The 13,659-nt window shown below is 30.8% G+C and overlaps 1 protein-coding gene across 17 annotated transcripts in view; it reads right to left on the bottom strand.

Annotated features, from left to right (window-relative positions):
• mmd (disintegrin and metalloproteinase domain-containing protein mind-meld) overlaps positions 1–13,659 on the bottom strand; it is a 46,019-nt gene that overhangs the window by 16,980 nt on the left and 15,380 nt on the right. For 13 of the 17 annotated variants that reach the window (XM_018462156.1, XM_018462159.1, XM_018462171.1 and 10 more), the window contains exons 2-18: positions 11,935–11,988; positions 9,737–9,885; positions 8,193–8,249; positions 7,988–8,067; positions 7,733–7,802; positions 7,137–7,283; positions 6,569–6,772; positions 6,033–6,107; positions 5,782–5,954; positions 5,427–5,596; positions 5,151–5,314; positions 4,864–5,031; positions 4,224–4,528; positions 3,871–3,990; positions 3,667–3,748; positions 3,447–3,542; positions 2,616–2,775 (exon numbers count right to left, since the gene is read on the bottom strand). In XM_018462156.1, coding sequence (XP_018317658.1) covers positions 2,616–2,775; positions 3,447–3,542; positions 3,667–3,748; positions 3,871–3,990; positions 4,224–4,528; positions 4,864–5,031; positions 5,151–5,314; positions 5,427–5,596; positions 5,782–5,954; positions 6,033–6,107; positions 6,569–6,772; positions 7,137–7,283; positions 7,733–7,802; positions 7,988–8,067; positions 8,193–8,249; positions 9,737–9,885; positions 11,935–11,988 — 2,274 coding nt within the window. Of the gene's footprint in view, positions 1–52; positions 156–2,615; positions 2,776–3,446; positions 3,543–3,666; positions 3,749–3,870; positions 3,991–4,223; positions 4,529–4,863; positions 5,032–5,150; positions 5,315–5,426; positions 5,597–5,781; positions 5,955–6,032; positions 6,108–6,568; positions 6,773–7,136; positions 7,284–7,732; positions 7,803–7,987; positions 8,068–8,192; positions 8,250–9,736; positions 9,886–11,934; positions 11,989–13,659 lie in introns of all 17 variants that reach the window. The other 4 variants (XM_018462157.1, XM_018462164.1, XM_018462168.1 and 1 more) reach the window with 2 other exon arrangements.

Raw genomic sequence — 13,659 nt, 5'->3', positions numbered from 1 at the left:
ACGAAGACGACAGGCCTTGATCGCGGGCGATCTGTTCTCGCTGTTACTGTACCTGTAGCAAACAGCCATTAGTGCAAAACAAAGGAAGACGCCCGTCACCACACCCACCAGGATCACTACCATCAATCCTGTAGAGAGATTGTTGTTGGTGCCTCCTGAAATGATCAAGCATTTGTATCCCGCGTGCGGCGTGTACGGTGTGGCCGTATCTTGTTTGTGTACGTGAATGTGTGCATTGCGTCGCGTGATAATGGCATCCTAATATACAAATACATCGTCAGTTTAATCATAGAACTTTATAACTTCAAGGATTCGGAGATCCTTCCTTACTCATTGAAAAATTGACAATCTTGAAGATGTACTAGCTCAAAGAGTTATTTAAAGTTCTACAATTAAGAGACGAATATCTTTCTTATATATACCGCTTTTAATATGTACATAGCTATTAAAATGTATATAATTATTACTTAACCTGAGAAAGGGAGATACAGAGAGTTGGGGATTAAAAAAGAAACAAGAGAACATATATGAATTTTGGAATTTAACAAATCTAAGAATCGAAAAATGCAAAAACAAAGTAACATTCCTATTTTTTTCAGATATAACAAAGTGACCTAAAAATGTTTTATCGCTCAAGGGATAAAAGCGGGGATGTCGCATTTGAAAGGACTGAGAAAATATCAAAAGGATATTAAAGGATACAAAAGGATCCTTCTCTTTTCCGCTTTCGCTTCTCTTGAAACGAAATCGAGCGTGGTTATCGTACAATATATGAGTTCGCATCCGGATTTTATGTGCACAGCTGATAGTATGACCCCAAAAAATTCTAACTCTGCCTTATCGCGAGCCTAATGTCGATCAGGACGATCGACTGGATTCATATTGCTAAAATTGAAAGTACAGTAGACTTCCTTTTTATCGAAAACGCGCGATATTATTTCCGGCCTAAACTTTCTGTCAATAAAAAAGACGATTTACCGCTGATCGAATGTGAAATCGGTTCAAAAAAATTATAGCTTCAATCGGTATATTGATCTTCTCTACATGGATTTATAAATGTATTTTTTAACTTCTGATTGAACAAATAATTATCTGGAGTTTATTATTTCGAAACTGTAATTTCATTCATGTATTAATTATTATATGTTATAATAGATGTAATCTTTTAGAAGAAGATTTCATGTAAAAAATTACAATTAATTAAATTAGGTAATATAATGTTAATTACAATTTTAAAATAATTATTATTTTTTAAACAAATGTTATACTCGTTATATCATTAAGTTTTTAAAAAATAACGATTTAACGGAAGTCTGCTATACTATATGAGAATTAATAATTGTTAAATAACTTGATAATAATTAATAATGGTAATACACGAAAATAAATATTACGATTACTCAAGTATATTTTTATACTTGAGTAGTCGTCTGTCGCTCCTACTTATTTTCTTGTATTTTAATAATATTATAAATAATAATTATTAACGCGTTATATAATTGTATCGAGAACTTAGTTCAAAAAGTAGCAATAATAATATATCTAATTTTATGTAAAATATATATTTTATATAATAAGATTAGAGAAAAGATTGTTAATGTGACTACATCATCTAAATATGACAGCGCCATTTTCGGTCAAAGTTAGATGTTAAGTTAAAAAAATACATATATATGTATTATTTAAATATTATTATATTATATTAGCTTAACATCTAATTTTGACCAAAAGTGGTACTCTCGTATTTAAGTGATGTACTCACATTAACGGTTTCGTTTTAAATCTTATTATTGTTTACACGTTTCCTTTCAATGTGTTACTCTCTATACATATTGATTATTGCGAGGAACATTACTAAGTCCTCAGTGCTCTAATGGTGAGGACGCTCGCACGGAATACAAGAGATCCGAGTTCGCTTTCCGGCCGAGGTAATATTTTCCGCAATAAGTTCTTTACAGGTTTCAATTTGATTTAAATTTGGAGAATTATTAATATTTCACACTGACTGTGTTGAAAGTCCGAAAGTAATTAGTGCGCAATTATATTTCTGAGATAAATTCATTTAAATAATACATATATGTATATGTATTAGTTTAACATCTAACTTGGACCGAAAGTGATCTCTTGTATTTATATTTTATATGTATGTTTATAAAATTTCAAAATAATTTATAAAATGTCGATGTTTAAATTTTTATTCAAATCTTTGCATGAAAAATATACAGCGTATTTTGATTATACTTAAAGAACTTTTTGCATGATCTAAATCATACATGCAAATTTTAGTTTGAATATTTATTGATTTACTGTCTTTTTGAAATGAATTATCGATATAAAAATAATAATGATTGTATAGCAGCATGAATAGTTATATTTTTTCATATAGACAACCCTCCAGAAAGCATGTAAGGCGATAAATAATTAAATTTGAATTTGGATAATGAATGAAAGTTATGAAGAGAAATAAGATGTCTATATTGATCTATACGCTTGCTAGAGGGTTAATTATAATGTTTAAAAATAGATCTGCAAGTACAATAGCGCATCAATTTCCCGCTTTTATCCTCTAAATAACAATTATGAGAAAGATTTGTATATAAGGAGCCGCGGCTTACCGTAGGGGGTCTCTTTCTTTTCCGGAAGTTTAGAATCAGCTTTATGTATTACTTCAGGTTCGGTTGTTGTCGGCAATGGCGTCGGGATAGATTGCTCTATGGAACAGTCCGGTCCGCTCCAACCAAGAAAGCAGTGACACTTGTTGACGTTCGTACATACCTATGAAAAAAGAAACAGTAATTTTAGATAATATTGTAGATCATATTCCAAATTTAACATAAATTATTAATGTAATTGTATATGTTGCGTTGATGCACCATGAATATAATTTTTACTTCATAAATAATCATTGAACCATGAAAGAAATCTTTGACATTGCTTTAGTTTTAGTTGCTCTGGTTTCGAATATAACAATATTTAAAAGATCGAATTTTCCAGTTGTGAAATTTAAATACCTCGCATAGCACACTTTATAGAGACGTTCTAGGAACGTTTTTAGGACATAGAATGTTTTCTCAATATTAAAAATGTTGAATTGATTTTTTTAAAAGTATATACAATAAATTTTAAGATAAATTTTAACTTTAATATTCCTTATGTTAATTCATAATTTAACATTTCTGATTTGTAACATATAAATTTTTTTCAGTTTTAAACAACAAATATCAGATCTAATTACAAAAACACGATATTTTAAAATAAATTTTATATAACTTTTGTTTTTATTTTAATGATAGAATTTGAGATTGACATTAGATTGTCTGCGACAATCAGCTGTAAATTTAAGTTTACTGCAGTTCGACTTCCAGTTTAAAAAAAAAAAGAAAAATTTACTGAAAAAGTGTTAGTAGTAAAATTACTTTAGATTATTTGTTATGAAATATACTTACGCCATTTCCTGAACATTCTTTATCATCGTGATTGCTGGGACATTTTTCTTGATCGATGTATGGAAACAAACTCGTGCAAGTTTGATTTACGCAAATCTAGAATGCATGATTAGTAATCAATATGAATATCATAGGAATCAGATCAATATATTATTTGAAAATAAGTAAAACTACGTATAATAATTTTCATAAGAGTTAAATATATGATTATTATAATTACCAAGTTATCACCGCAAGATGTACCATCACGAACCAATCCCATTCCAGGTATATCAGATCCTTCCACTCTTCCATTCGTGGCTCTTGCAAATAGAAATAATTGATTTAACATAATACACATATATTGTGTATCAAAATGTAAAATATCTCAAATATCCTATCCAGTTAAAAAGTAGTTACTTTGACTTTATTGCCAAATACTTACTTGCATTCATATTCTTGGTTCTTGATGGAAATTATAGTTCTAGTATGTAAATCCTTCATTCCATCGATTACCGGTTGCTTGCTTCCTTGTTGGCATTGGAGAGATCCGCAACGAACGTTTCTAAAAGAAAGAATTTTCTTATTTAACCATTATGTTGATATTATATATCTAAATATTCAATTTAGTTCAATCGAATTGTCTCTTGTACCAATATAGTGAAAATTAAGACAAAAACTTAGAAATTTATCAACATTAATCTTATTTATTTTTTTAAATTAATTTTTTACATCTCCTTTTTCCTTATATTTTTTATATTTTTATTTTCTCATTTCATAATAAAAGCGATTACTCACTCAGATTCGCATTTGATAAGATGACCGCTGGAGTCGGTACCGCAGTGGCCGTTGATGGATCCTTTAGAATTAAATTGCTCGAAACATTCTTGATCGGCAGCGATTCCGCCGTAACCCCATACTTGCTCGCACTGTAGATCCAGAGCCGGACAAATTCCGTTGAAGCAATGCCCAGCATTATTCGCGCACGGGTTGCCGTTCTTCTTATAAACGTCCGGTGGACACTGACCAGTATCACCGGTGCACATTTCCGGTAAATCACATTCATTCGTCGATTCGCGGCAAACGACGCCGCGAGCACGGAGCTGAAATTTTGCCAATACATTGAAAAATGTAGGATTTACGTTAGAACCCAGATGCGAAAAGTAAGCAAGAGAAAATTATACGCCGAAAATGGAATTATTTGCTCCTTCGTAAATGTACATTCACTATTTTTCATGCTGTTATATATATTCAATAGTATAAATTTGATAAATAATTTAATGTTTTTTGTATTGAATATTTAGAAATCTTTAAAAGTTAGTTATAATAATAATATATCTCTCTCTCAATATTATGGGATGTGATTCGCGCCATATCGTATTACTTCCAAGAGATTGCTCGCTAAAAGACAAGAGGATCTTCTCTTATCTTATCTTACCTTGCAATCGCTGCAACAAGGACCGGTCGCGCACTCGGCCTCCGTTGTCAGCTTACAGGTGATAGGATCGCAACAAGGATCGTACTCCTTGCACTCCTCGATCGATCCGCAGTCGCATTGTTCCCCGTCGTCGATTACCCTGTTTCCGCATGATCTCCTAATCTCCAACTATAACCCGAAGCAGATCCCAAATCGATTAAACTAATCGAATTTGCTTCAAGGTTCATTCGATCCCATTCTAATTCGATTAAAGCGTTATTGATTTTATATGTAAGTTGTTAATTTACCTCGTTTGGTTTGTTAAAAAGGCAAATGCCGTGGCCGCTCTTTAAAGCTTCTATATAATCAGTTTTACTACATTCCGAAAACTTGTATGGCTGAACGTTTTCTAGGCCAACGATGGATTGAGCCATGATGCATCCGTGCCAATCGCGGCAATTGCAATCGTTTCCTAAAATTGATGATAAAAAATTTTATCACTCCTGCAAAACTGGAAGCTATTCTTCTGTTTGTCAAACTAATTCACATATCGAAAACAAAACAAAGAACTTTGTAATACTTACTTCCATCATCGTGGCTCATGCCAATATTGTGACCGATCATGTGTGCCATGGTACCAGCTAAAAGATGAGGCTCGTAAGTGTTTAGATCAACGCTGATTCCTACAGATCTTTGGCTGCACACGGTCTCGGGTACAGCCACCCCTGATTCTCCACCTGAGAAAGTCTCACCCCTACCGAGAAATATATCCACAAACATTACTTGTTTATTTAATAATATTGCTTGCTATTAGTTGCTAACTGAATTTTTGTGCTCTCAATTTATTTAAAAAATTAATCGCATTAAATCGAGATAAAAGTATGGACGGATATTTTTTAATGAAACAGTTACAAATCGGAAGAGGAACAATAAACTCACGTGAGTAATTGGGTGGTGTCCTGAGCAACTTGATACATTCTCCGCATCGTATAATCGTTAAAGCTTAACAAGGCTTGATCGATGTCGATGCCGTTATCGATTTGCGCTTGATTGCTGCCCTTCCAACTTTCGATGTATACGACGGAGACTCTAGTGTTTAATGTACGGAAATACTATGGAGAAAATCTAATTTAGTACATATCCTACGGAAAAATAAATTTACATGGATATTATTACATAATTCAGCTTACCAAATCTGCGATATTAGCAACTTGGATGGCATCGTGAACAACCTCAGCTCTGGTACTACCGTTCCTTTTATCAAACTATACATAGAGACAAAGTACCATTTGAAGCTAAATATTATAGATATATTAAATAGTATTAATTAATATCGCAAATATTAAACTGTATTTTCTATTAAAATCTAATAGAGAGATGAATAAAATTTAAATTTTAAATAAAATCTAAATTAATATAAATTTTAATTAAAATTTAAAAATACATTTACCTTATAATTTTCTATTCCTGGGAAATAATATTTTTTATATACAATTATATAAAATTATATATCTTTTTATATAATTTTATATAATTATATATAAAACCTTTTTTCCCGGACTGTTATAAGTGCAAATTTAAAAATTAAATAATCCATCATCTGTTCTCTGAATAATCATCTTACAATCTTCTACTTAAATTGTATATTATCTGTATACTTTATCGTTTTATCTGTTATACAATTGTCAATTTAATTAACTTACGTTTGAAGGGTATAATAACGTACCATAGCCTTATCGATAATGATGGCAGTTTCGATATATTTGGTTGCTTCACGGACGTCTCTTTTGTATCGATCGGAAGTGGTTTCTGATAGCCCGAAGATGTGCTTCTGCCGGCGGTTCTTTACACGCCACTCAAGATTTCCCGAGTTAGCGCAGCCTTTGTTAACTTTTGTTCGGGCTTCAAATATAATGTGAGGATGTTTCTGCTAAAAGAGAGGCCTGCATATAGTTTATGTTCCCGCCAACCGCTTTGCCCTTTTCTGACATTCCATTTTTAATTATAGCGCGACCTAAACTTCCACAAAATTATGTCTATCTAGTAATAAAATCAAGCCAAATTAGCCAAGTCGAATTAGTCAAATTAGCCAAATTAGCCAAGTCTTTGATTCAAATTTAGCCATGTTAGCTGATTATTATTCTGAACGGTGTGCGAATTATATGCATGGATGAGCGCAGATTAGGTTTCTTCATAGTAATTCAATCATAATTGTTCCAGTATTTTTTAAACAATGCGTACGTAATTATTACACCATATTCTTGTAATGATTAATGAGAAGAAATTTAACTGACCGATAAATCGCCGCCGTAGAAAGGATGAATGACGAAAGTCTCGTTGCCTAAATGAATGACACCGCTGACACCATTACACGTGTGAAAAGCAGCGCTAGCTCCCGGATAATCTCTCACAGTGCCATGATAATAACAATGTTCTATCTCCTGCAAAAGAGATAATAACACCATTATGAGTTTATCGTTAAACTTGAGTCTTCCTCTTAACGCTTAAGTCTTACGTGAATATCTTAGACTTTATTATTCATAATACTGCTTTTATACTATAGTAAGTGAAGTAACAGTGTATATGCTTATACATATTATTGACATTTTTTCTTTCACGGTACTAAAATATCTCATTACCCGATATCAAAAGAGCTACTTTTTTTTATTTCTCTTGTTTTTTTATTGTAGTATCAGGTAAGACTTTATAATGAGATAGCTCATATTAAAAGCAATTTAACCCAACTAAACTGGTATTAACAAACTACACAGCAAAATAATCAACTATGTAAAACAATTATTCTTTATGAACAACTGTTAATTGGTTTGGGTCACGTAAATATTTGAGTATCATTAGATTGTGAGATTACGTTTCGCTTGAAATATTTTACCTGCTTAGACATTTGTTCCGCATTGCCGGCTAAAAAGTCTTTCTGTATAAGATTCGGAGCTAAAAGTTGCCTGCAACATAGTGATGAGAAATGTATGTATATAAATCTTTTTAATAGATGATATTTTTTAATTAGACTTTTTTACTATTTCTTTTGCGCTTTTTATGCTTAAAATTTTATCATTGCATTAAAAAATAGATATACTTTAATCAGTGTACATGTACATATATAAAGTACATATATAAAAATACTTACGTATTTAATTCTAAGTCTAGACGAAATTTATGATTAAAGGCCTTAATCAGAAGAGACGTCCGGTGAAAATGTCTCCCTGTCTGAAAATATCAATTTCGTTATTAATCTTTAACGCTAAAATTATTTTAAGGATTACTTATTTTAAAATCAATATTAAAACTAATTGATTATCTTAAAATCTGTTTCTGTGTACTATAAAACTTACTCTCAATCTGCCTCTAGGATTCTGATATCCTCCATCACCGTAACCTCTTTGAGGAAACTAAATTACAATAAAAACATATATATGTTAATTATATCAATTATAATATTTAAAAAAGTAATCTAAATAAATTAAAAATATATAACATGGAAAAGAGAGCTTGGTATATTAATACTAAATTTATAATACGATTCTTTAATTATTTTTATTTTGTATATACAATTTCTCTTTCCGTTTGAAATTATATATATACTTTTATTAACTTTATTTAATTTAATAATAAAATATTCATGTGCATCAAGAGAAAAGTTGCAGCAAACAGAATATAAATTAGTTGCCTCAAAAAATATTATAAATTATAGTAATTACACATCTATAAAGTACAGTAATAATAAAATTATAGTAATTGCAATCATTTTTATGGTAATATTGGTAATAATAACTATAATTGTAATCATTTTCATGTTTCCATGTACATATATATATATTTGTTGATAGAACTGTACATATATAGTTATTATTATAGTAATAATAATTATAATTATAGTAATATGTAATTATAGTGACAAGTAAAAATTTTTCTCTCGATGTATATATATGTATATATATTTACGTACATGTTATATAACAATTATATCTGTGTTTGCTAGGATGTTTGGTGATTATAATTACATGATAAAATAATTATGGTTAGAAATTCCATTTTTTTAATTATTATCTACTGCTACAAAATGTTAGTAATAATACAATTATATAAAAAAACGAAATTATAATTATATAAAACTGTATTTATAGTTTTACCGAAAAGTACATTATAATTGGCACAGAAAATGACTATAAATTATAGTAATTAAGGACGTATCCTGCAAAGTAAATTAAATTTGGAAATGTGTTTAATATTTACACTTCAAATAAACTAGATACATATGAAAGTTGTGTGAATCATATTATATTTTTATTTAATAACACATTTTTATAGTCTATTTAGTCTATTTGTCACTAAAAATTAAATTTTTTTTACAACATTAAGAAAAATCTCAATTTTTTTGTGTAAATACTTTAAGTGTTAATTTATACAAGATAATTAACAAGATAATTTATACAAAATTTCATTGTGAATGTCTGTTTAGTTATTCTGTAAATAAATAAATAAATAAATAAAATAATTTTGTCTATTTTTTTTTACAGAACAACTAATCTGTGCATCCAATAAAACTTTATATTGTATTATAAATCTATTTGTATATGTATTTAAAGTTCTTAAATATAAAAATTCAATTTTTTTCATTAGATTTTTCTTAATATTTTCATTAGAACACATATCTAATTCTTATTGACATAATTTTTTATCCATGTAGAAAATAGCTGCTACATTTTTTCTACTACTTTTAAATGCAATATAAAACAATCTGTAATTATTTCATAATTTTTTGAATGTTTTCAAAATATGTCTAATACATCCTTAAATTATAATAATTGCAATCATTTTTTTTCTCTTAATGTGGTGAAGATTATAGGTGAAAACAATGCGGAATGCGAAATTTTACCTTCGGTACACCGACTTCTCTCGTGGATATCCCCATTTTCTCGTGATGCCGTAGCTGTACCGGATAGATGATCTGATAGTAATGACCACCGATATTTCGTATTAGCTCTTGGTTTTGTCGATATTCGTGTAGTAGTCGTTCGACCTCACCTGAAATTAATTTCCACGTTCAATCGAATGCCCTAATTTTACCCCCCGGTTCCCCACTCTTTTAGCCACCCCTCTACGATCTCTAATTTCATCTCGAATGGACTTTGGGGAGATTCATTGCGCCGCATCGACAAAATTTCACGCTATTGCCATTAACCTGCCCTCTCAACCACCGACATTGAGATTTTAATCCATACGATTCAATAATAACGTAGTAATTACGTATAGTAATAAAGTAGTATAAAGTAGATTTTATTATCCCATTTCTTTTGCATCCACGTATTAGCTCTCTCAATCTCGATTGATTCGGCCTCGATTTCCTACATAAAAGAGTGACATTTTCTCTCTGACCAAGTCTCACGCATGAAAGTGATGATATGTGTGTATATACATATATATATTTTTTATAGCATTATAAATTATAGTACATATATTTAATATCAAATGTCATTACATTTTTAGATTAATCTGTTGTAATTTAAATTTAAAATTCTTCCCGCTTCATTTATCTGCAGATTTTTCGCGAACAATTTATATCCTACATTGAACATTGCCCCCTAGAATTTATAGTGGAGAAGTACATTCTGCGTGTTGAAAAATTACCATTACCCAGATTAGCGATGAATATCTCAAACTTCTCTAAGCTAATGTCGATTGTTCCCTGTTTCACGAATCGTTTCGCGTCCTTATTTCGAAAAGTTTATACGCGCGCAAGTCGCGAATTCAATTTCCAATCTCCACTCCTCAAGCGTCGCCCAAACATGCTGAGATTACTCGCAGATTAATTTACTCTTTTCATCCCGCCCGTCATCCTCCGTCCTTTTCCTCCCGCTAATTGTTCCCGTTGCCGCAGAAATGTCACGTAAATTGCGATTAATTCGACCGACATCATTATATGTTGCACATTACAGTTGTTGAACATGCGTTGCAGTAGTTTACGGCGGTTTCGATTTTGCGTCAGAAAATTCTGCAATGACGTCCTTCCTAAACGTGATTTTTGAAATTTCTCAAGTACTTGGATAGTCATTTGTTTGTAATTATTGAATTTTACATTTTTATGCAAGATAGTACTTCAAACTTTTTCTAAATCTTAGATTATTTGTTATCAAGGCACATTATGTAATATCCATGTATTTCCAATACTTTCGATCTAGCTTAAGTAATTGCAAATTGAATTTCTGCATAAATAATAGATATATTCAAGTAATATATCAAATTAAATTAAATTTCATGTAATATACAGCAGCTATTGCTGTTTATTCGTGTACGCTCAACGCTGCTTTACATCCTAATCTCTAATTAAGCTCCCTAATTCTACGAATCCTGCATTCAACGTTACTGAAATACATTACATAGAATTTTCTCAGCTTTTAAAACCAGATTAAAATAAATGCGAACTGGAATAACTTCAAATTTTTCTTTTCTCTCTCTTAAGACAGATTTCTCATTATACTATATCGTCGTAATATCTAGGCCGGGATTCGCGCCGTCGAGCTCTGTCCCGGTGCATTGTCCCCGTCTAAAATGTAATCCAATTTAAGTTTCGCGTTTCCGACCAATCAGCGATGTTGACTTAACAATAAACCGCTCTCGAGGATTTGTCGTATCCTCAAGGATCAAGTTTCTAACGAAAGTGCTGCATTGCGGTCCTTCCATTTTACGGTAGTTTGTTTACGCAAAGCCTTATCCAATAGCCGTCGTAATTGTACAAAGATTGTGACAGCAAATCTTTGCAAATTTTTCCTATCACGCAACATTAACGGAATTTTAACTGTCTAACCGTTGCGATCTAACCTGTTGTGTAAATAATGATAAAAAAATTTTATTGTTATGTTAAATTAAAATTAATTTCATAGGGATCAAACTTAGATTAAATTGAATAATTTCTGAAATAATACTCATAAAATTTTACTCATTGAACTTTAATATCTTCATAAATTTAGATAATTGTATTTTAAATTATCTTGCTACTGTGAATATGGGTACTACTCAAACTTAATAATTTTGTTTAAGTAATTTTGTTTTACTAATAATTTTGTGTCCACTCACCAGCGGGAGTTTCCTCTTCCTTCCAAAAGGAATCATCTAAGGTATAGTCTGCTTCTAAAACACAAAATAGAATGTGCATTTCAATAAATTATGAAGATTGTATTAGATATATACATACAACAATAATTAAAAATTTAAAACAAGCAAATAAAGCAAATACAAAATATAAATCAATCAAACGGATATAAATAGCTTTATAAACTACTCTTTATAATAATCAGCCAAGGATAATGTTTTAAAGAGTTACTAACGGTAAAAAGATAAACGATAAACCAAAGTGATATATATGTGTTCAGGTATTTTAGTGGTTCACCTGAGAATTTTAGACAAGGTAAACTTCTAAAGAGAACTTTAACGAATCAAAGCAAAACAAACTCTGCTGACCACGTCCAAACAAGGAATCGAGGATCAAAAGAATATGGGATCAAAGAATCTAAGACACTTGGGATTTTGAATATCTCATATATACTCAAAAGTCAAGGTCTTAAGAACATCTCAGACGAAAGCCATTCTTTAACTCAGTTTACAGTACACTTCAATTTAATTTCAAATTTTTAATTATTAATATCAAAAATATTTAATATTCTAGATAGATAAAGCGTTTAAGAAGTATCAGATTTTCTCTCAATTGAAGTTTTACCGATCCTAGAATTTCGTGACGTTTAAAAACACATACAAAATATTTTATGTTCAATCAATCTATTAGTGTTGATTTTAAAAACATTCTATATTTAAAATATTAAATATCACAATAGTGATGTAAAGTTCTCTAGTGACGACGAATGTTAAATGTTTCAATATTGAAACATCGTAATGAATCCATTAATTATGCATCAGTTACTCGTCCCATTATAACCGTATGTTTACCTATCTTATTCATTCATCTGTTACGCGAGGTTAATACAAAAACTGCCAACCTTTCTATTGGAATACAAACAGAATAATTTTCTTATATTAGCCAAATATCTGATATTACCTTCTATTTATGGATATATGTCGACTCAAACATTTCCATTCGTTTGTTTATCATAAAAACATGTTATGTTCTTTCCACATAAAAGGATGCGTTAGATAATTGCGCAATTCATCACATCCTGCAATCTGGATTGAGTAAAACGTTCATGTGAGAAATAAGAAAAAGAATATACGGCAGTATTTGCACTTTTATCCCGCACAAGGACGAGAATGGATGGTGAAACTTTTTCATCTTCGCGTAAAATTCCTCGCCGCAAAATTCATAAGACGGACGTAGCCCTAGATAAAGGGACGACAGTTTGCGCTGGCCTACTTCCGGTATCATAGCACAAAAAATCAGCCGAGGGCGAAGTTGGAGTCAATGGCTGCGTTTAGCAGAGAAAACAGCTTTGCAACTGTTGTAAAATTCTTCAATATGATGGATTCTTGTTTTTGGTTCCTTATAGAACTAAACGTATAAACCAATCATATTGCAGAATTATATAACATTTGTAAAGCTGCTTTCTCTGCTGAACGCAGCCAATGACGCGACACATGATGCTGTCACAGCGTTTCTTAACCCTCTGGAGCCCTTCGGGCTTTTCGAGCGATAGTACCGCAGTAATCCTTCACTACTGAATGACTGAAATCTTTTCAATGATTGTTGACGAAAATATTTATCGTTAAAAACAGATAGTTTATATTACTCGCAATTTGATCATCCTTTTTTTTTTAATTTAATATTTTATATTAAAATCTCTGAAGTCAGAG

This window comes from Mycetomoellerius zeteki, unplaced genomic scaffold, assembly GCF_001594055.1.
Source record: "Mycetomoellerius zeteki isolate Tzet28-1 unplaced genomic scaffold, Tzet1.0 scaffold135, whole genome shotgun sequence".
Classification (NCBI taxonomy): domain Eukaryota; kingdom Metazoa; phylum Arthropoda; class Insecta; order Hymenoptera; family Formicidae; genus Mycetomoellerius; species Mycetomoellerius zeteki.
The sequence above is the reverse complement of the archived record's forward strand: the minus strand, read 5'-3'. Positions and strand labels throughout refer to the sequence as shown.